The following is a 20,509-nucleotide window of genomic DNA, read 5'->3' as shown; positions in this document are numbered from 1 at the left end:
TTTTTTTGTATTTGTATCATTAACTTAACATTTCTACAGGGCTATTACTTGCTCTCTCACTCACCGTCTTTCTCCTTCAATAATTTGAATATATCTTCGTTTTAACTCGTAGGAAATGGCTGCAGAGCCTAAAAAAGAGCATGTTGATGTTGCTGAGACTGAACCTGTGAAATCATCTACTGATAATGAAGAAAAGTCAAAAAAGAAGAAAAAGAAGGGATTTTTTTCAAGATTGTGGAATAGTTTATTTAGGTCCAGAAAAGATGATTTTGAGAAGAGATTGCAGCACATTTCCAAGGAGGAGGCTGCTGTTATTGCCAGAATAAATAAGCGATCTCAAAATTGGAGAAGGATGAGAAGGCATCTCATTATACTTTCTGTACTTTTTGAGGTGATGTACAAATTTCTAATGGATGTTCTGATGTACAGAAAATTAGAGCATAGATCTTTTATCTGTAAATAGATTTACCTTTTCTAAGCTTTTGAATTGGTTGTTTTTATTTGTATGCTAATGGTCATTTAGCTTTTGACATATTAAGTTTGTTTGGACGCACTTCCCCAAATAGTTTAGTGATTGAGTGGAGAGCCATGACAATTCTATTTTATGGATCCCTAAGTGGCTGTTTGTGTGTGTTAAGGAAGAAACTACAACATCTTTCTTCTAGTATTATTCCCACAACATGGTCACAACTCACACTCCTTTTGTCTACTCCTTCTACCCAATTACTTACCTTCTCAACTAAGAAAAATGTTTCCTCCTACTGTCCTAGTATGTTATTAATCTCTTTATTTTCTTCTGAGGATCAATTTTACCAATATTTGGAGTGAAATAGGACAATGTTTATTTTGCCTTTTCAGAATTTTAGCTAGAAATTTATGAATTACACCAGAAGTAGTAGTTGTAGATGCTGCACCCAAAGAGATCAATTATTTTTTTTTTTTGGGGGGGGGGGGGGGGGGGGTGGTGGTCATCGGGTCTGAACTCTCTAGTTTAAATTTCAGAGGCAATTAACGCTTGGTGATTTCTTTCCATCTGTCTAACCCTTGGTGGACAGAGTTACCAGTACTTGAGCTGATGGGAGGTAGTAGCTGCCCGATGGAATAGTCGAAGTGTGTGCAAGCTGGCACCGTTAAAAAAATATCTTTCTGTCGACTAGTAAAATATATTAATGTAATGCGTAGAGTTAGTCTAAAACAAATTCCTCTAGCTCTTTTGAAAATATATTATTTTGGGGGCTAGGTTGGGGGAGGGTAATATGCTACTTCTCAATACTTGATCTAATCTATAATGTGCTGTAATTGCTCTTCTGACATATCTGTGGAGTTTTAATTTGGTTTATTCTTGTATTTTTCTTTTATTGGTTGAGCTTGTCGACTTCTCATTTCAGTAAAATGGAATTTTTCCTTTCAAACAAAAGACTATATTTGAGACTGGGGGGTCATCCTCTTAGAGTTGGCAGTGGACATAATGACTTCCTAGAGCTGATTTTCGGTGTGCCTTGTTGATGAAATAACGCAGAAAATACTGGGCTTTTGAGGGTTTAAAATAAGAGTAAGGTTGCCTGACTATTTGAGATTTTTGTGAAAAGTGGCTGAGAACATAACTTTGCGGTTTCATGCTGCAGTCTAATTTTATGTTGATGATGCGGGATACTTAATGGCAGTTCTGAAGAAATAAAATATGTTCGAAGTGCAGAAATCTAGTTGATTGTTTTTCCATAATTAATTAATTTTTTTCCTAATTATATTGAGCATAGGTGAAAAACAAGTTAGTTCTCTGATGAGCTGTTTCATAATCAAGTTATACTTGATTATACAGTAACTACATCTGATAAAGCATCAGAAAGATGCCATTACAATCCGGTTGAATGTTCTTCAACTTTTTAACTATTTGATGTGTAACTGAAATCTGTAAATGTTTAGTGGATATTACAACGCTTTTTTGAGCTGGAAATTTGTTTTTAGTAGTTAAAACACACTGAGAAGATGTGGAAGCTCTAGTTGACAGCACCCTTGACCTCCAAACTGGAGGGAGATTCAAGTCAAAGGAGAAAAAGTGGGGAAGAGTCATTTTTGACTCCTGGGCACGGGGGTTCAGGGGATAGTGTAGGCCTATAGATCTAGGTTGCTGTATAAATTGAAACGAGTTAATGCACACAATCTTTTTAGCTGAACGGGGTAAATTTTTTTTGAGTTTCATTAGATGAATCTGACATGATATAATGAAGTTAAAGCGTACATCTCTTATTTTGTTGGGATGCATCCCTTTTGAATTTCAAAGGTGAATTTGACATAATCAGTGTGTTCCTTTATGTGTTTGTGTGTCCGACTGCTGGAATTGCTTATTATATCCTCACATGTTACATCATACCTTTACTTATCTTATGGGCGTCGTATGGCGGCTATTTCAATTTTCAGGTTATCGCAGTGGGTTATGCTATCATGACAACAAGATCCCTTGAGCTAAACTGGAAAATGAGGGCATTGCGAGTTTTACCGATGTTTCTGTTGCCTGGCTTATCCTTCATTACATATACAGCGGTTGGAAGTTTCACAAGGATGTGTAAGTAATTCCTGGTTATTAGCTAACCAAAGTTCTCATACTACTGATTTCATAGTCATATTGTCTGACAAACTCATTTTTCCCTTTTAGTGCTGATTGTGAAATAGGATTTTTGATTTTTATGGCAAAATGGTAAATGCCCGAGCGATGACCAGGTTATTTTGTGTTCTCTAACTAGAAGCTATAGTTCGTAACTTGTTTTAGCTGCCTTGGGATATTTCTCTAGCATTTCTGGGTGCTTAAACTTAGGTGAATAGATGTTGTATACATGCTAGAGCCAGTATCGTTCAAGTAACAAGTTAAGCTTGGAAAATAATTCCATGTTGCTAACATGTCAATGCCTTGACTAAGTAACATAATTCGGGGAAAAGAAATTTCATCAGAAGGCCAAGGAATTTGGAAATTGTAAACAATATGTCATACAACAACAACATACCCAGTGTAAACAATATGCCATAACGTGTTATAAATAACAGAAATCCTAGCTTGTAACGTCATGATGTATATTTTTCATTGATTCGTGAGCAAGGTGGTTGCAAGAGGAGTCTCTCTCTCTCTCTTTCTCATTGACAAATACACATGCACATAAACAAAAACACATTATTATAGTGTATCTATGTTGTATGTTATGATACATGGATCTTCCACTTAGTGTGGTCGACCTACGGTAACACGACACTAGAGCGGGTGTAGGATCCCTGCCGGATTCGACAAGTCCAAGTAGAGGTTGTTGACTTAACAACAATATGAAAGAAGATAGAATGACTCCCCTGAAAACTGGGATTGACCGAAAAAAGCGTCCCCGCAAAGTCAAGTGTCTTTTTGGACATCTAGGATTAGTTTTTTTTTTTTTTTTTTTTTTTTTTTTGGGGGGTTGGGGGGGGGGCGCTTTATGTATTTTTCCAAAAAAAGAGAAGGGTGAGATGGGAGAAGGAAGAAAACAAATTGAGAAGAGATAACCAGAGCTGCTGCTGCTGTCGCCATCAGGTTACAATCCGAGAACAGCCCTTCGAACATAACAACAGGGCAGAAGCTAGAGTATCTTTCCAAAGCTGCTATCGGTTTTGACTTAATGAGCTGATTTTCTTAAAGTAGTATTAAGTGGTCCAAGATTAGTGCAAACCAAGAAAATACGCTGACTTAATTAGAACAGGTGTATTTTCTTATTTGGGCCAAATTAATTTATTTCTGCCACAAATAAGGTTTATCTTTTAGTTATTAACAAAGCCAAGAAGAATAAAATGAATTGGACTAACCGTGACCACTTAACACAGCTTAGAAGAAATAAGTTTATATTGAACACCACATAAAGTAATTAAATAGATAGATACTAGCCACATTGTTAACCAACAAGAATATTTAAATAATTCTAAGTAGTTATATGTATTTAACATTCATTTGCAGCAGCCCTACTACTGCACTTGCACTTATATTCATATTTTTTTTCCCCCAAGATATCGTTATCTCCGAATCAAAAAAAATTAAGAGATGATGAATCCGACCTCTAGATTTATACCCATACTGAAAACTCACACCTGTGTCCATGTAACATAGGCTTACATGTATTCATACATTGTGATCCACGTAGAATGCATGCTGGCATTTCCTATATTTTTGGCTTAAACTTGTGCGGTAACAGATATTTCAGTTATGTGCTAACCCTATTTTTCTGGCCTAGAGAGAAATTCTCGGATTAGACATTTAATTTGGGGGTAGGGACTACCATAGTTGAAGCAGGCATTGTAGTGAGGGAAATTATGACGATAAAAGGAACCGTGAAGATACTGATGATTAGTAACTGGACTGTAGTAGAAAGCAAGTGGCTGTAGAAGCAGATGAAACTATGATTTTTAAGTAACTTCCAACCATCAACAAAAGCTTGTGCAAAATTCTAATGAAAACCTGTTTATTTTGATGAAGCTATGATGACATATCAGGGCTCATAGTGAATCTCTCTCTCTTTTGATCGCACATCTTCAAATGGTTGAGAGCAGAGGCGAATTTATGTGGAAAAATTGGGTCACGTGAACCCATGTTCACTCGACTAAACTCGATATATTGTGTGTGTAATTCTGAAAATACATCTAATATTGACTGAAGGAACACATAGTCAGACCAGGCCGAGTGCAGCACTGGTTAGGGGCTGCCGGTTGTGTCTAATTCCTCAAGGTTGGGGGATCGAACCCGACCTGCTTCTCTTTTTTGCTCTTTTGTTTTATTTCTAAAGCAGCCTTTAACTTTCCTTTTTTATATTATTTCTAAACCCTTTTTCTTTTTTAGTTCTAACTTCTAATTACCCAAAAGACAAAAATGTTTTCCTTTTTTATATTATTTATAATTACTTTTTTTTTTTTAATTTCTAATTACCCAAACGGCAAAAGAAATATACTTAAGAGCAATGGTGAACCCATCCTTTTGAAATCTTGGATTCGCCTCTGGTTGAGAGTATATCTGATTTGGCAGCATGAAAAGGTCTATGACCCATATTTTTAGATCAACTCATACGCTGTTATTGAAAATGTTGTATAAAAATTAATACATTATGCCTTTTGAATTTCCTTTTGTTTTTTAGAATCTTCCTATTTGTCTATTCAACCTTGTGGCTTTCACTGAATTTGTCACGTCGTCATTGGTCAAGAAGGCCGTTTATGAATAATGTTTCTTGTCTTTCATCTTTATAGCTTATCCTTTGTGTGTGTCTGTGCAGGTGAACGCAAGGACCAGAAAACTCTGGAAAAGCTTCGAGCTGAAAGGCAAGCCAAGATTGATGAACTCAAAGAGAAGACAAATTACTATATTACGCAACAGCTCATTCAGGTGATAGCCATTTTCAAGTTCTTGGGCTTATCCAAGTTCTTCACATATTATTAACCATGAAGATACTATGATCACAGAGTTTTTCCTTGTGTTAAATAAATTAAAAAAACCATGCAATTGCACTCTGAGAGACTTGTTTATTACTATTCACTTTTTTGTCCTTGCCTCTACCACTGTGATTTTCCAACAAACCTTTTCCTGACAAATTCCGAGCATGAATGCGATGCATGATATCTCATTGTTGAATCTTTTGTGCAGAGATATGACCCTGACCCAGCAGCTAAGGCAGCTGCAGCCACTGTGCTTGCATCCAAGCTTGGTACAGATACTGGCTTGAAAGTGTATGTGGGAGATGACACTAAGCATACTGCCCCTACTGGAAAGAGCAACGATGTTGAAGTTGTGCCATCTACTGGGCTGAGAAATAGGAAGCAGCCAAGATCTAGTAGTCCTGAGAGCGCTGTAATGGATCATCCTGAAGCTGAAATGCTTCAACATGCAGAGCCTGAAGGTTCTGGTATGATGCAGCATCAGCAACGGGTTGTTGAGCATTACAATCCGACAGGTCCCAGCACACAAGATGGAGGATGGCTTGCACGAATTGCAGCATTGCTTGTGGGAGAGGATCCAACCCAGTCTTATGCACTCATCTGTGGCAATTGCCATATGCACAATGGTAAGAACTAAGAATTTAATGATTAGTAAGCCCAATTAATGGTGCTGATTCATATAAAGAATGGTGAATAAGTAATGGCATTACTTTCATTTGCAGGGCTGGCCAGGAAAGAGGACTTCCCTTACATAACCTACTATTGCCCTCATTGCCATGCCCTGAATAGGCCTAAGCAACTTGATGATCGTGTCTCTGGTACCAGTACCCCTAACCTCGGTTCCACAACTTCTTTGGCTGATGTTGATATGGTCAAACAGGTCGGTGGATCCACTCCGCATAAAATATCCCCATCAGCAAGTGGCAGTCCTGTAGCAGCTCCAGTGGAAACAGAAAGTGATAACATAGTGTCCAGTGCTTCTAACAGCTAGTAGATGGCGAGTTTTGAATAGAGTCGTGCAGGCGAGTGCTTTTTCTCCCAATATATGTGTAGCGGGTTTTTCTTCTTTTCTTGGTAACGTGTAACTCTGTTGTAAAACATAGTAGAAAAACATATTCAATGATTCATACGGCAGCTTCCCTGGAAACCTTTCCACAGGCGCAATATACCTCAATTTCCTGCATTTTGTTTTCTTTCGTTTGGGAAATATTTAGGCCATCAGCAGAGCTTTATGAGATTTTAGACTGCAGAGTTTGCAGTTCCTCGCGTGTTTTCTCTTCTTGAATCATTTGTGTATGTACGTTCTCCTATATAATTGAGATAATACATTATTCAAGGCTTTTCCCACTTCCTTTTTCGCTTGCTTGGTTATTTGGTCTTGCCTCTTCATATTCTCTTTTTTCTTAGTGGTGAATAATCATTACCCTTTCATAGGTCTTATTGTTTACGATTATGTTGTTCTAGAAGATGTATGATAAGTACACAAACGAAGTAAACTGAGATAATGACAGCACAATCACTTATTAAAAGCTCTGTTACCATCTCAAAAATTAAAATTAAAAAAAAATCACTTATTAAGACATCATACGAGCGAAAACACAAACAATTTCATAAAATGGAGCGAATTGCAGTAGTACTTGTCATGAAACAAAAAAACAAAAATATAGAGAGAATTATAGAAGACTGGAGGTGAGTAAGGAGTTGTAGCGATTTGAGACAAATTTTGCAAATAGCGCAATATGTTAAAGACACGTGGATTTTCCAGTCCTCTGGATTAGGGTTGTTGAGCCAATGCTAGTATGGTATTACTTGGTTTACACTTTTTAATTTTTGTTCGAGTGTTCCACTTAATCGTTGCGACTTTCTGGTCACCGTATCCAGTTGCAGACATCAATTGAAAAACCTTTGAAAGCATGGAAGCACCCTCTTGGCTTACTTGGAGGCACATCTTGTTTTAGTTCAATAAATGCTTAAGCGATTGAATTTGGTTTTAGTTTTTTCTTCTTTTGAAAACCTTTGAAGAACAATTTTGGAGAAAAACTGTGTGGTTAAATTGTCTTTTGAAAAATAATGTTGTTGGAAAAGGTTTATTGAACCAATATAAATTAAGATCGTCTCTTATTGGAAGGTAAAATGAAATGGTACAACATCTGATCGCTTCTTGACTTACCTTTCATGATTTTCTAATACACCAGCGAGTGATCAAACTAATCCGTGGTTTAAAAATGTGTAGTCTAAATCCATTAGACCAATGTTTCTAGCAAAATTATTCCACAAATGTTATTAGTAAAATTATTAAAGTTCAAAGAGGATCAATTCTCTCTGTATCTTCAACCAGCCTTTTTAGTCATACAATTATGTCATTAATTATCTGCCAACATACGCTAGTTTGAGCCGCAATACCTTAATTTGACCGTAAATGGATGTATGTGTCGGGTATCCGTTTTGAGATTTCAATAATTCCTAATTTACGTCGCAAAAGGTCTTAGGAAAAAACACTCCATACATGGCGTTTTCCATTCGAAGGACTCAAACCCTAACTTCTAATTAAGGATGAAGAATTCTATCTATCTACCGCATTCGTGGGGTAAACATTTTGATCAATAGCCTTGCACCTGTCTATTTGCAATGCCTCAAATAGATGCTCCAATTATCTTTTTTTCATCAATATTACTTGGACCTTCAATAAGCACATCAATCGTATTTTTACAACGCATCAAGCAGTGAATTTTCACGTAATTATTTGAAGCTGCTAATCAGTCAATAAATCTAATCGTTTACTAAGGCAACCACCAATTATTAGTGAATTTTCACGTAATTATTTGAAGCTGCTAATCAGTCAATAAATCTAATCGTTTACTAAGGCAACCACCAATTATTAGTCTCATTAATTTTGCAGTTTCTCTATCTTCAATCAAACATCATAGGCCCTCGGTAATTGATATATTTTTTTATTTTTTTTGCAAATATAAATTTATAGATACTTTTTCTACTTTCTACCACTAAAAAGCATTTGGATTTCCATGAAACAATGTTCATTTTGTTCTTGGCGCCATATAAATTAACTCTTCATATATTTTCTCGGGCTTTTGAAACGTGAAAATTTCATTGTTAACTTTTGAGCCAGCATTAACTCCAATAATAATAAGATAATAAAAACTTACACTATCAGGGCGTTTCATGTATAAACTCCACACAATTAACGCACATAACTTATACATAATTATCGTATCGTTTTCTAAGATATATAATGTAGAATAATAATATATGTATTCATAATATTGAATTAAGCTAGTACTTGACTAGGTATTATAATGTTCATTCCATTCCCCATATTAATTGACCACATATCACTTTAAAATTATATTCTCTACATAACTAGCCAGCCTGTAAATCAAATAGCATCTATCTTCCTCTATCATTTTGGTATAATATTCTCTCTGTTTGAGAAGTTAAATAATTCTTGTTTTAATTAAAATATCTCAATTTTTAAAAAAAAATTAATCATGATTTATAAATAGTTCTAAATATATAATTATACTTTATAAAAAAAGTTAAAAATCAACATAAAAAATTACACAAAAATACCATTCAAGACTATATTTTCCCCTTTAATTAATTGGGACTTGTCAAGAGAATACTTTAGTTGATTAAGCCACAAACATAAAACTTCTATTTCTTAACTCCCTAAACTCCCCAACAACGTTCTTTAATTCCCTCCAAAGATTAGTTGAGATCTCAAACCATTTATTTCTCAGATCAATCACAGAATTTTGGATTCTTGAAATCAAAGAAGAAATTAAAAAAAATGGTATTAGTAGCAGCCGTAAGGGACTATATTAATCGCATGTTACAAGATATTTCTGGAATGAAAGTTCTCATTCTTGATTCCTCTACGGTTTGTTCTTAATCTAATATTTAAAGACACCCTTTTGTTTGTTTCTTTGTTTTTATGTCTTAAAAATTATTCTTTTGATGTTTATGTATTTATTTTATTTTTGTGAAATGAGTGAATATTGCATTGAGATGGTTTAAAGGTTGATGAGGTTTGTTACCTGATTTGTAAATAGGTAAGTGTAGGTGATAATTCCAAGCCCATTGGAATATTATGGACTAAGAAAATAAGTTTAGTGAGATAACTACTTAAAAGTTGCCTCTTTTTGAGTAATAAGTTCTTTGATCTGATGCTTTTCTTGTTTGAGTTACTGTGTAGTTACAGATTAATATCAATTGGGTAGTTTGATGTAGTAATCTTGAACTCAAAGAATGAAAAAGAAAGAATCTTGAAGCCTTAATCAGTCTATTAACCAATCAACTACTTCTATATTACTAGTTGGGTTAGCTATGTGAATCCTTTGTATCCATTCTGTATCTATTCAGGTTTATTTCATTTTAATACTAAATATTTTGTCTTTTAAGCCAAATTAGGAGTTCTTTAGAAACCAGATTTAGCTGGTATTGCTTTATGGATCCAATTGATCCCAAGAGATTGTAGGTCTTCCGAGAGCTGAGACAGCTATCCTCAATATGATTTAAGTCTATGTCGTCTCCTTATTAATACCTTCGATCATCTAAGGAGACTATAATCAGGAAATGTTGGACTGGGAAGCCAAGCCCAGTGATCTAACAAGAATTGTTAGCAATGTGGTCAATGAAACACTAAAGGAAAAAAGGAATTGCTTATTGCTGAGGGTATGGGGGTAGATTTTGAGATGCAGACATAGTATTAGTGATTACTAACTCGTTAGATGTTTGCTTAATACGTTTGAAAAAGAAGAAGAAAGCATGAATATTTTAATCATCGGTTGTGGTAGTGATGGAGTCATGGAGATGTCATTGAAGTGATTATAGTAAAACAAAGATGCAAAACCTTTTCTTGTAGGTGAAGTGATGTGGTTGGATGAGGTAACTAGAATCTAGGCAATGTTTCAGCACCTTCCCGTGTTAGTTTGTGTTAAATAAGTTGTTGTTTATTAATTCGATATTGGAGCAGCCATTGTACTTTTAAAGACATGTAAGCTGCTGTTTATGAATTCTGAAGATAGAGGATCAAAATCTTGTTTCTTACTGGAGTAGATTCGGGCATGATTTTGAACTGGGAAGTTCTGAATGATGCTTAAGGCATCAAGTGACTATATAGCTGGAAAGACATATCAGGAGCTTGTCAAAATGCAGTCACAATTTGCATTTTGGGAAGGATGGAGGGAGAAACGATAGATGTTTTATAGGAAGAAGAGAGACCTTTTAGAGTTTGAAGTTGAAATGCTTATAGTTTTTGGTTTTTGGTGTAATCTTACACTGTAAATGATATACATATTGTAATAGATTTCTCTTATTTCTCTACATAGGTTGGGGTGTGAGTAGATGTTTGTACTTTTTATAGATTCAATACCCATTTGGTGCTACTTACTTCTGTGTTTGAGGGTGTCTTCGACGAACATTATATTGAGTGACATGACCATAACTGAAATTTTACTGGAGAACTATTACAATCTAGAAGTTTTATGATGCGCTAGTAGTGAATGCTCTCTACAGCAACAGGTAAAGTAAGAGGCAGCAGGGAACTTGTCACACCCTAGGAAAATCGTGCATTGGCAAAACACGAGAGGGATGCTGCGTATATAAGGAAACAAGCCTTATACCCTACAGACATGCTTTAAAGCCTTTGGGTTTAGACTCAAAGCAGACATTATCATTAGTAGGCTGAGGTTTTACAGAACTGACAGTTGCCTAATATATGAAAACCCTATAAATTCTTTTCCATTGGGGTTTCTTCTTGGTTTGATAGCTTTGTCTCATATGTGTTACCTTCGTTTCGAGGAAAAGCGGCCTGTTAAAGAAGATTTTATGCAACCAACTTCGTAATGGCCTTAGTCTGTAGGATGAAGATTTAAATATGCTTTGTTAGGTAGGTTATGGAGACTAAATGAAGATAGAGAGGAACTTATAGGGATATGATATCACTAAATATTAACAAATGGACTTCTGGAAGCCTAGCCCTGTGGCATCCCCATACAAGAAAACAATTTGGGAAAATATTTGTCACCTTTGGGAAGAATTTCAACTGTATGTGGAGTTAAAAATTGGAAATGGTAAGAGTACAAAAACCTGGTCTGATTCATGGGTGGAGATGCCGAATCAAAGGATTCTTTTTCCTGTTTTATGTTCACTTGCAGTGAACAAAGATTGCATGGTGGTGGATTGTTATGAAGATACTGGATGGAACTTTTTATCTCAACAAATAAAAGAAGATACTGGATGGTATTTACTGTTTTAGAAGAAATTTTAATGACTGGGAGGTGGATGAAACTTGTGAATCATTGAGTTTCTTAAATCCAATTAGACTGGATGAGAGCAACAGAGATAGATGGTTTTGCTTATTGATAGTTATGGTGTATTTTCAGTTTCAGAAAAAAAGATAGTTATGGTGTATTTTTACCTTACCTTCTCAAAGATAATTGTGGTGTCTTCTCTAAGCAAGTTGCTACAAGGTCTTGCAGAAGCAAGCTGAAAATTGGGAAGCTGAGTGACCAGAGGAAGTGATTTGGAGAACAAAATAATGAACTGTAGTTATGCATTTGTAGGACTTGCCCATTATGCATCCTGTGGAATATATGACTGGAAAGAAATAAGAGATGTTTTGAAGAAAAGAAGCTGCATTTATCTGTAGCTGCATTTATCAGTAGTTAAATCTGAATGTATTAATAGTTAGTTCCTCTGGTGCAAGGAACACGAGATGGGAGAGCCTGGAACATCTGTTTGGTTTTTTGAACTTCATGATGTCAAAGATGTAATGAGGTCATTGTGATTGTCTCTTTTTGTACTCTTTTGTAATACCTTCAACAAAATAATCCTTACTTTAGTATATTTGCAAAATGTCATCTCGTGTTAATGCTATTCATTCATAAACCGTTGTTGCCAATTTAGGTGAGTAAAATCTTTATAAACCTGAAGTCAACTATGTTATTGCTGAGTCTTACATCTCATTACTTCTGAGAAGTACAATACAGACTGGTACTTACTTTTTGCTCTGGATGAGCAGGTTAGTTGTGTTAGTGTGGTGTATTCTCAGTCAGAGCTTCTGAAGAAGGAGGTGTTCCTGGTGGAGCTGGTAGATTCTATTTCCATGTCCAAGGAATACATGTCACATCTTAAAGCAGTTTATTTTCTGAGGCCAACATCAGAGAATATCCAGCATATGCGGCGTCAACTGGCTAAGCCACGATTTGGAGAATATCACCTTTGTAAGTATGTCCTCTTTAGTTGGATGGCATGGAAAATCTGCTAATATATCCTCAGGCTGTGAACTGATATTTTTCAGAAGAACTTTTTTGTTTCGATGCTGTTGTCCGAGTTTCTCAAGAATGACATATTTCATATATCCTTTTGGTTGCACAGTTTTCTCCAATATTTTGAAAGATACTCAACTTCATATGTTAGCTGATTCAGATGAGCATGAAGTTGTCCAGCAGTTGCAGGTATGTTTAGATTTGGCATTTTCTGCTATTTTACTGGTTTTAGATTCCTAGTAAGAAGAGCAAGGATTGTATTTTGGTTTTTGTTGTAACCACCTTTTGGTTTCCAGCTCAATATTTGTGCTGAAGATTCACATCGTATACTGGAATACTTTACCTTCTAAAAGAAAAGGGAAAATCATTTGCAATCAAAAAGGATATTGCATAGTATGGAATAATTTAGGAAATCGTTGCTGATACATCTTTCTGTTGGAGCTCTAAAAATTTGTTGTAGCCTGTAACTTGAATAAATTTGTAGTTGAACTAGAAATTCGCTTGTTACATGATTATTGACGTGATTTGCAGGAATTTTATGCAGATTTTGTCGCGTTAGACCCTTACCATTTCACGTTGAATATGGCCTCAAACCACATGTATATGCTCCCAGCTGTTGTAGATCCATCAGGATTGCAGCATTTCTGTGATCGAGTTGTTGATGGAATTTCTGCAGTTTTCTTGGCGTTAAAGCGAAGGCCTATTATTCGATATTCAAGGACATCTGATATTGCGAAAAGAATTGCACATGAAGCTTCTGTAAGCACGCCAACTGTTTCTTTCTTTTCCCTCAACTTCAGTTGTTCGTACTTTATAGCCTAAAAAGTTCTATTATTAGGTTTATTGCCTTTCCCTGATTAGGGTTGAAGGTTTAGTTGATTTTGGATATTTGAGATTGGAAAGGAAAAAGTTGAACACATTTTTCTTTCATCAATATTGCAGAAGCTGATGTACCAGCTGGAGAGTGGCCTATTTGATTTCAGGAGAACAGAAGTTTCTCCATTGTTGCTAATAATTGATAGGAGGGATGACCCCGTGACTCCACTGCTTAATCAGTGGACTTTTCAGGTATGGCTAGTCTGTAAGTTCTCTGCCTTTGTTATTTCTAACAAATTGTGCCTCTTCTGTACCTTTATTATTCCATCAAATTGTGCCTCCTCATTTTCTTCTTCAAGTAACCTCTGAGTGTCACATAATGCTTCTCGTTTGTACTATGTACTTCTACAGGCAATGGTTCATGAGTTGATAGGCATTGAAGATAATAAGGTCAACCTGAAAAACGTTGGCAAGTTGCCAAAAGATCAACAGGTCAAAAGTTATTTCCTCTTTTATATTAAATACTACCTTGTTATCTTTTCCACAATGATTTATTTGTTTATTCTTTGTGCTTTCAGGAGGTTGTACTGTCATCTGAGCAAGATGCATTTTTCAAAGCAAATATGTATGAGAACTTCGGAGATATTGGAATGAATATTAAGAAGATGGTGGACGACTTCCAACAAGTGGCAAAAAGTAACCAGAATATCCAGACGATAGGTTTGTATTTGCGAGCTTGTAGCTTGGCTTGGGTTGTACAGCAAGTGTTCCTGTTGCAACTCAGACACGGTATTTTTCTGCTAAAAAGAAGCTTTTGTTCATAAGGCTTGCATTTTTGCAGAGGACATGGCTAAATTTGTAGACAACTACCCAGAATACCGAAAAATGCAAGGCAATGTTTCTAAGCATGTGACACTGGTTACGGAAATGAGCAAAATAGTTGAAGAGCGAAAACTCATGTTGGTTTCACAGACAGAACAAGAATTGGCTTGCAATGGTGGACAAGGGGCAGCATTCGAGGTAATTTGGTCCTTGGGGATTGAAGCATAGCTTTCTTATTAGTTATGAAAATTAAATGTGGAAAGCTTAAGTGGAATAAGGAAAATTTTGGTATAGTCGTTTCTCTGTTTGCTACTTGTGGTGATTAGTTGGACCAAGTTTTACATGCTAAATTCCCTTTCTTTCTGATAACTAGTTTACATTCTAAATTTCCTTTGATTTCATTGAAGATGTAACTAAACCAAGGTAACTCTATGTTTAAGCAACACTGATTTCCTTTTAACTTCTCCTTTGGAACTGTATTTGAAATTGTTGTTTTAATGAAATATACTTCTAATGTAAAATAAAACTAAATGAGTTGTTTGTGAGCCACAAAAGCACAAAACATTCTGCGTAAATGTTTAAAATATGCCGTGCTTCAGGAGGATTGAGCCACAAATATTTATTATATTAATATGCTGTTCTACAGTTGACTTGTCTTGTACTTAACACTAGTGACTTTAAGATTTGAAAATCGGTGGAACACTGAGATCTTTTTGAGTATTATCTTTTTTTCTAAATTCTGCTGTGTCTACAGGCTGTGACAAATCTATTGAATAATGATAATATCTCTGATGTTGACCGTCTGCGCCTCGTCATGCTGTATGCCTTGCGCTATGAGAAGGAAAGTCCTGTTCAACTCATGCAGCTATTCAACAAATTAGCATCTCGGTCACCCAAGTATAAGCCTGGAGTAAGGAGGATTACTATGATTATTGCCTTCTCAGTTTCTTTTTTGTGTTAGTCCAGCTATTTTGGTTCTGTTTGCTTTTATTACCTGTATCTTGCAATTTGCTCTGCCTCTGCCCAATGTTTCTCTCCCTGTGAAAGAGTGTAAAGAAGATAAATAGGACCTTACTTAGTGCCTTCTGTAAAGGCCATTTTTCTTGTCGCTAACAGTTAATGTGCTTTATTTGATAAATCTGATCTGTCTGTGAATAGTAAAAAGTTATTGCCTGGTCGTAAAGATTCTACTTCTCTGTTTATGCTATGAAGTTTGTACAAATAGGGATAAAAAGAGGAATAACAATAGCATTCTTTAAAAGATTGGTAATTATGTTTCATATACGTAGGTAAAATGTCAGTAGTCTTGTTTACTTCATGCTTCTTGTTGGTTATAGTTTTTATGTAGGTATCGGCATCAAAGTAGGTTTTCTTCTATTGTTGAGTATACTGTTAATCTGCACTTGACGTAACATTGACATTTTTATCTGACAAATTAAATTATTTTTATTGGTTATGGTTTGAAGCTAGTGCAATTCCTTCTAAAGCAAGCAGGAGTGGATAAGAGAACTGGGGATCTGTACGGGAACAGAGATCTCCTGAACATTGCACGTAACATGGCTCGGGGACTCAAGGTGTGTCTAAGAAGTAGAATACTTTCTTTTTTTCTCTCTAATATTAACGGAAACTAGAGTATTTCTCCACCTCTTCAATTGACTTGTGCAATTGGTTTCCTCTGCTTGCAGCGTTAATATCTGCCTAGTTCTTCTTGATTAATCTAAAATATGTTACCAATTAGGGAATCTAACACTTCTATAATGCTTGAAATGAAAATTTAAAAGTTCAGCTACTTCTTAACTTAAAGATTTTTAAAAGTTGAACACGAATGTCTTTTTTGATACTTCCCTTTCCCAGAGTTATAATGTCCTTCCCCCCCAACCCCCCTCCCCCCAAACACACACCCCACCACCACCAACCTCCCCCTTAAATGATCGTTACAATATTTCTTAACCTTATAGGTTTAGATGTTAGCTGTTTACAGTTCTCTTTTGTCACAGGGGGTTGAGAATGTGTATACCCAGCATCAACCTCTCCTATTCCAAACCATGGAGAACATCACTAGGGGGCGGTTGAGAGATGTGGACTACCCATACGTAGGAAATCACTATCAACAAGCCAGGTCAGTCAGTTGAGCTCCAATGATATTTCAAATTTTACTATTTCCATACAATTTTCAGCTTCTTCTGTAGTTTTAGTGCCCCAAGAGAACGAGTTAGTAGTACTCTAGCCAATTGACTTGTTTTTATTTGCAAGACCTTAGCAGTTTGACGCAAGAAGTGCAATTACTTTCTATAAATAATTCTGGCGTTCATAAAATCTGTCTCGTAGTAAGGGTAACCTAGCTATTGTAGCATTCGACAGCTGGTGCTGCTTCTTCAGGTGCTACTATCTTGACTTTATATGTTTTAAATAGGGGTCAATAGATTTCATTTGTGGTTATGCTAATACTTTGAATAATGTTAATTTTGTAAATCAACAACTAGTACCATTCTCTTTTTGACCTCACAAGTCAATTTCTCTTGTTAACACGTGTTGGGTAGAAGCTCTGAAAAGAAAACAGAAGCACCATATGGAAACAGGGGTTTCCTTTAGGATCTCTATGAAGCCAAACACTGACACATGGCTCTTGATCTCTCTCCGTTAGAGTATTAACCTTTACTATAACATGCGTTTGACAACTTGCTCTTGCCATAGGATTTCTTCAAGTCGGATGTCTTATGTTAGGCTTGCCTACTCTGATCAGGCGACTATTTATTAATTCTTGGTTTATTTCAGAGTCAAGCAAATCATCAAGTTAAGCAGATGTTACATTTGAATTACGATTATACTATTATAAAAGTATATTATAGAAAGGCAGTCCAGGAGTAGAACCATTTATTGTGGAAATTTGATGGAGATAGAGGAGATTTCACAATTGTTGTTCTATTTTTCTGATAAGCAAGATTTTATCAATTAAAAAGCACTAAGATAGTGCTAGAATAAGTTGGTTACAAGAAACTCAGTTTCTGACATTACTCTAGGGAACCAAGAATAGGTGTCGATACCACATTAAGAAAATGGACCATGGGCTTAACTCAATCCCAAAAGAGTTGGCTCATAAGGTGAGGATTGCCTAAAACCAAATAAGAAGGCCACAACGCATGCCTTGAATCAATGTGAGACACTCTAAGAAGATTCGTATAGCAACCTAGGATCCTATTCATTATCCAAAAAAAAAACCTAGGATCCTATTTTGATTTCCTCAAAATCTTGCACAGTGTTTCCTTTTAGCAACCAGCCTTTCTATGTTATTACATTTTCAATGCACATTGGTAAATGGTAATTTGTGGAAAACCTTATGCTTTTGTCCCGCTATTCTGACCAGAAACATCTTGAATTTCTCCCTCTGAAATTTCTTCATACTGAGAGATTTCCTCTACCCCACAAAGGTAGGGGTAAGGTCTGCATACATCCTACCCTCCCCAGACCCCACTTGTGGGATTACACTGGGAATATTGTTGTGGTAGACTCTAAACTAGACTCATGGAATAACTTCAAATTCGGGTGGTTCCTCTTTTGCCGATCCATCCAATCCAATCAAGTTATCCAAGATTTCAGTCTTCCTTTTCCCGATGAGCCGAAGAAATAGATGTTCCATTCCTTTGGGTTCCTCTTAACTAGTGTTAGTATTTTTCTAAACAAGTAATCTAGTGACCCTCTACTTTATATGAGCTCCACCTCTTCTGCACTAGCTCCGCAAATCCTTCTCTTTAATCTACATATTTGGAAGTTGGAGCTTGAAGTATGAGCTCTTTTTCCCACTGTTCACATTGTAGTATAAAGTGCATTATGATCTGAGCAGACCCTAGGCAAGGCACACAGTTTTAAGTAGCTAAAAAACTTGTCATCCCATTAGATGGAGAGGAAGTTGTCTATTCTTGACTTAACCCTGAATCTTGCCCCTCTGCCTCTTGTCCACGAAAATTTCCACCGCACAGGGGAGAGTCAGTTAACTGTGTCTTCTATAAAATCTTAGAAGTGCCGAATGGATAAGTTTGACTTCAAGGCTTCTCTCCGCCGCATGGCTGATTACATTGAAATCTCACCCATGGTCCTTCTTCCCATCTTTTGAAGGTAGTGAATTCAGGCCACAATTCAAACCTTCCTTCCATTCTACCTGGCCCAATATTCACTGAGATTGGCAAGTGAACTCAGTGAGAGTATACAACTGCACTGTTTACAGAGTGTAATCCATATACTGCTTCTTCGCATTATCTTCTGTGTTTATGGCTGCATAATTCACACATTTATTTGCGCTTATCTGTCTTACGATCCATGTTCATCATTTAATTTTGGTTTCCTGTAAATAGAAACCATTTGCTTTCCCTTTTGACCAGCGTTCTCAGAATTCTTTGTAGTTCTCCAAACTTTCGATTTGATGAGTTCAACTAAATTTCCTAGTCACATTTTAGGGTTCAAGATGAGCTGGAACCTGGCACAATTATTATGGTGCTTAACAAATTCATGTAGCTAAAACAACCTTTATTGTTTATATTATACAGGCCACAGGAAGTGGTGATTTTCATTGTTGGTGGGACAACATATGAAGAGTCACGTTCAGTTGCTCTGCAGAATTCAACGAACTCTGGGATTCGTTTTATACTTGGTGGTTCTGCCCTTCTAAATTCTAAGAGGTATGCTTTCCCTTGTACTCCAAAACATCATTTTGGTCTGGTAGGTATGGCAAAGTGTACAATAAGGACAATGCATTTTTGTACAGCCTCCTTGATTTAGTTCCAAAAAATAAAAAAAAATAAAAAAAATCGACGCTTTGATTTAACTCTCACACTCCGGTCCTGAAGATTCTTGTTTCCATCAACCTCAGAACATGCTTTTTGGTTTTTATTCCTCATCGTCTCCCAGTTACATAAAATCTGCAAATTTTTTCTTTGATTTTATGTATTCAGTTAGCTGAAATCTTTTTTGTAATGTGTCTGGTGGACATGTAGATTCTTGAAGGACCTTGAAGAAGCTCAAAGAATCGCTCGTATAAGCACCAATGTGCTTTGAATTTTGGACTCTACTGCACCTTGTGAAAATCTGAAAATATAACAATCACAGGTAAAATCTACATTCAGCTTACCGTCACTGTAGTAGTTGTACGTCCTTTCAGCAGCAGTGTTGATGATGACACTATTTTTCGTGTTTAGTCTAAAGGGGGGTACTTGGTTTCTGCAGAAGTACATAAAGAGCTGAGTTTGCTGATGACAGTTTGTGTAGCCTTTGTAATCATCTTCTTTCATAGCTTCTGCTTCCTGCCTGAGTGAGACGGTTTTGAGACCTGCTCATCTGTATACCTCTTTTCATGTAATCTAGGTTTGTTGTGTACATGTAATATTCTCACATTCTTAACATCGTTCCTGGTCTTGTATTCTTATAGCGTTCTTGTAGCGTTTCTGAGATTCCGTGAGGATGCATTTGAGCAACTTTCCTCACTCTTATTAGAAATCGCACAAAGCCTGAATATGGTGTACCTTACAGTAGTTTCTGTGAAGGTAGTTATTACCTTCCTTCGTATTTATTTTTTCCCTTGGACTGCCCTGTTTTATCTTTTGATATATTCTAAAGTTTTGTCATACCATTTTTATTGTCTAGCATCTTTTTCTTAATTAGTCAAAGTGAACTAGGAACGCTGTTAAGTTAGGAACACATGTTTGCATCAAGCCCACATAGTGATGGTAGTAACATATACAATTAAAGTGGTACATTTTCAACTTTTTATTTTTGTTAAATTTAATTTCTCGTTAAGTTGTATGAGTACATTTTTGGGGGTACTATTAAGAGCTTTATGTTTTGAGAAAATTGGAGTTTGTGGAATAAATCGTGGCCATTCTTTTGTCGAAGGCCAAGGTATCAGGTTTGGGGATATTGTTCAAATTGTCAGAAATTATTTGTCAAATCTGTTTTCTGAAACTCACTAATTTATGTCTAATTTTGGTGGCATCACATATAAACCTGGATCTGTCTAGCTCTAGATGACTTGTTGGCTGGTGTAGATAGTTAAATTTAAGAAAAAGTCATTTTTCTCCTAAACTTTGCAAAATGGTTCAAATTTGTCATCCGTTAATAGTTGGATCAACATACCCTTGACGTTACAAGATTGCTCCACATAT

The 20,509-nt window shown here is 36.1% G+C and overlaps 2 protein-coding genes across 3 annotated transcripts; both read left to right on the top strand.

Moving 5' to 3' along the window:
- The first annotated feature begins 88 nt into the window (after positions 1–88).
- Positions 89–6,788, top strand: LOC132033954 (uncharacterized protein At2g24330-like). The gene is made up of 5 exons (XM_059424138.1): positions 89–391; positions 2,419–2,563; positions 5,271–5,380; positions 5,639–6,056; positions 6,153–6,788. Exons 1-5 carry the CDS (start codon positions 116–118, stop codon positions 6,419–6,421), a joined length of 1,218 nt encoding a protein of 405 aa, XP_059280121.1. The 5' UTR covers positions 89–115; the 3' UTR covers positions 6,422–6,788.
- A 2,277-nt stretch (positions 6,789–9,065) lies between these two features.
- LOC132033952 (vacuolar protein sorting-associated protein 45 homolog) lies at positions 9,066–19,977 on the top strand. 2 transcript variants are annotated; one of them, XM_059424137.1, is made up of 14 exons: positions 9,066–9,328; positions 12,473–12,674; positions 12,829–12,908; positions 13,251–13,478; positions 13,662–13,787; positions 13,947–14,027; positions 14,114–14,255; positions 14,377–14,555; positions 15,112–15,267; positions 15,824–15,931; positions 16,355–16,476; positions 18,899–19,030; positions 19,346–19,457; positions 19,547–19,977. In XM_059424137.1, exons 1-13 carry the CDS (start codon positions 9,239–9,241, stop codon positions 19,404–19,406), a joined length of 1,707 nt encoding a protein of 568 aa, XP_059280120.1. In that variant the 5' UTR covers positions 9,066–9,238; the 3' UTR covers positions 19,407–19,457; positions 19,547–19,977. The 2 variants fall into 2 exon arrangements, with proteins under 2 accessions (XP_059280120.1, XP_059280119.1); XM_059424136.1 differs by having other exon boundaries at positions 9,067–9,328; positions 19,575–19,977.
- Positions 19,978–20,509: the final 532 nt, after the last annotated feature.

Source organism: Lycium ferocissimum, chromosome 10 (assembly GCF_029784015.1).
Source record: "Lycium ferocissimum isolate CSIRO_LF1 chromosome 10, AGI_CSIRO_Lferr_CH_V1, whole genome shotgun sequence".
Lineage (NCBI taxonomy): Eukaryota > Viridiplantae > Streptophyta > Magnoliopsida > Solanales > Solanaceae > Lycium > Lycium ferocissimum.
Note: the sequence above shows the minus strand (reverse complement) of the source record. Positions and strands in the feature narration are given on the sequence as shown.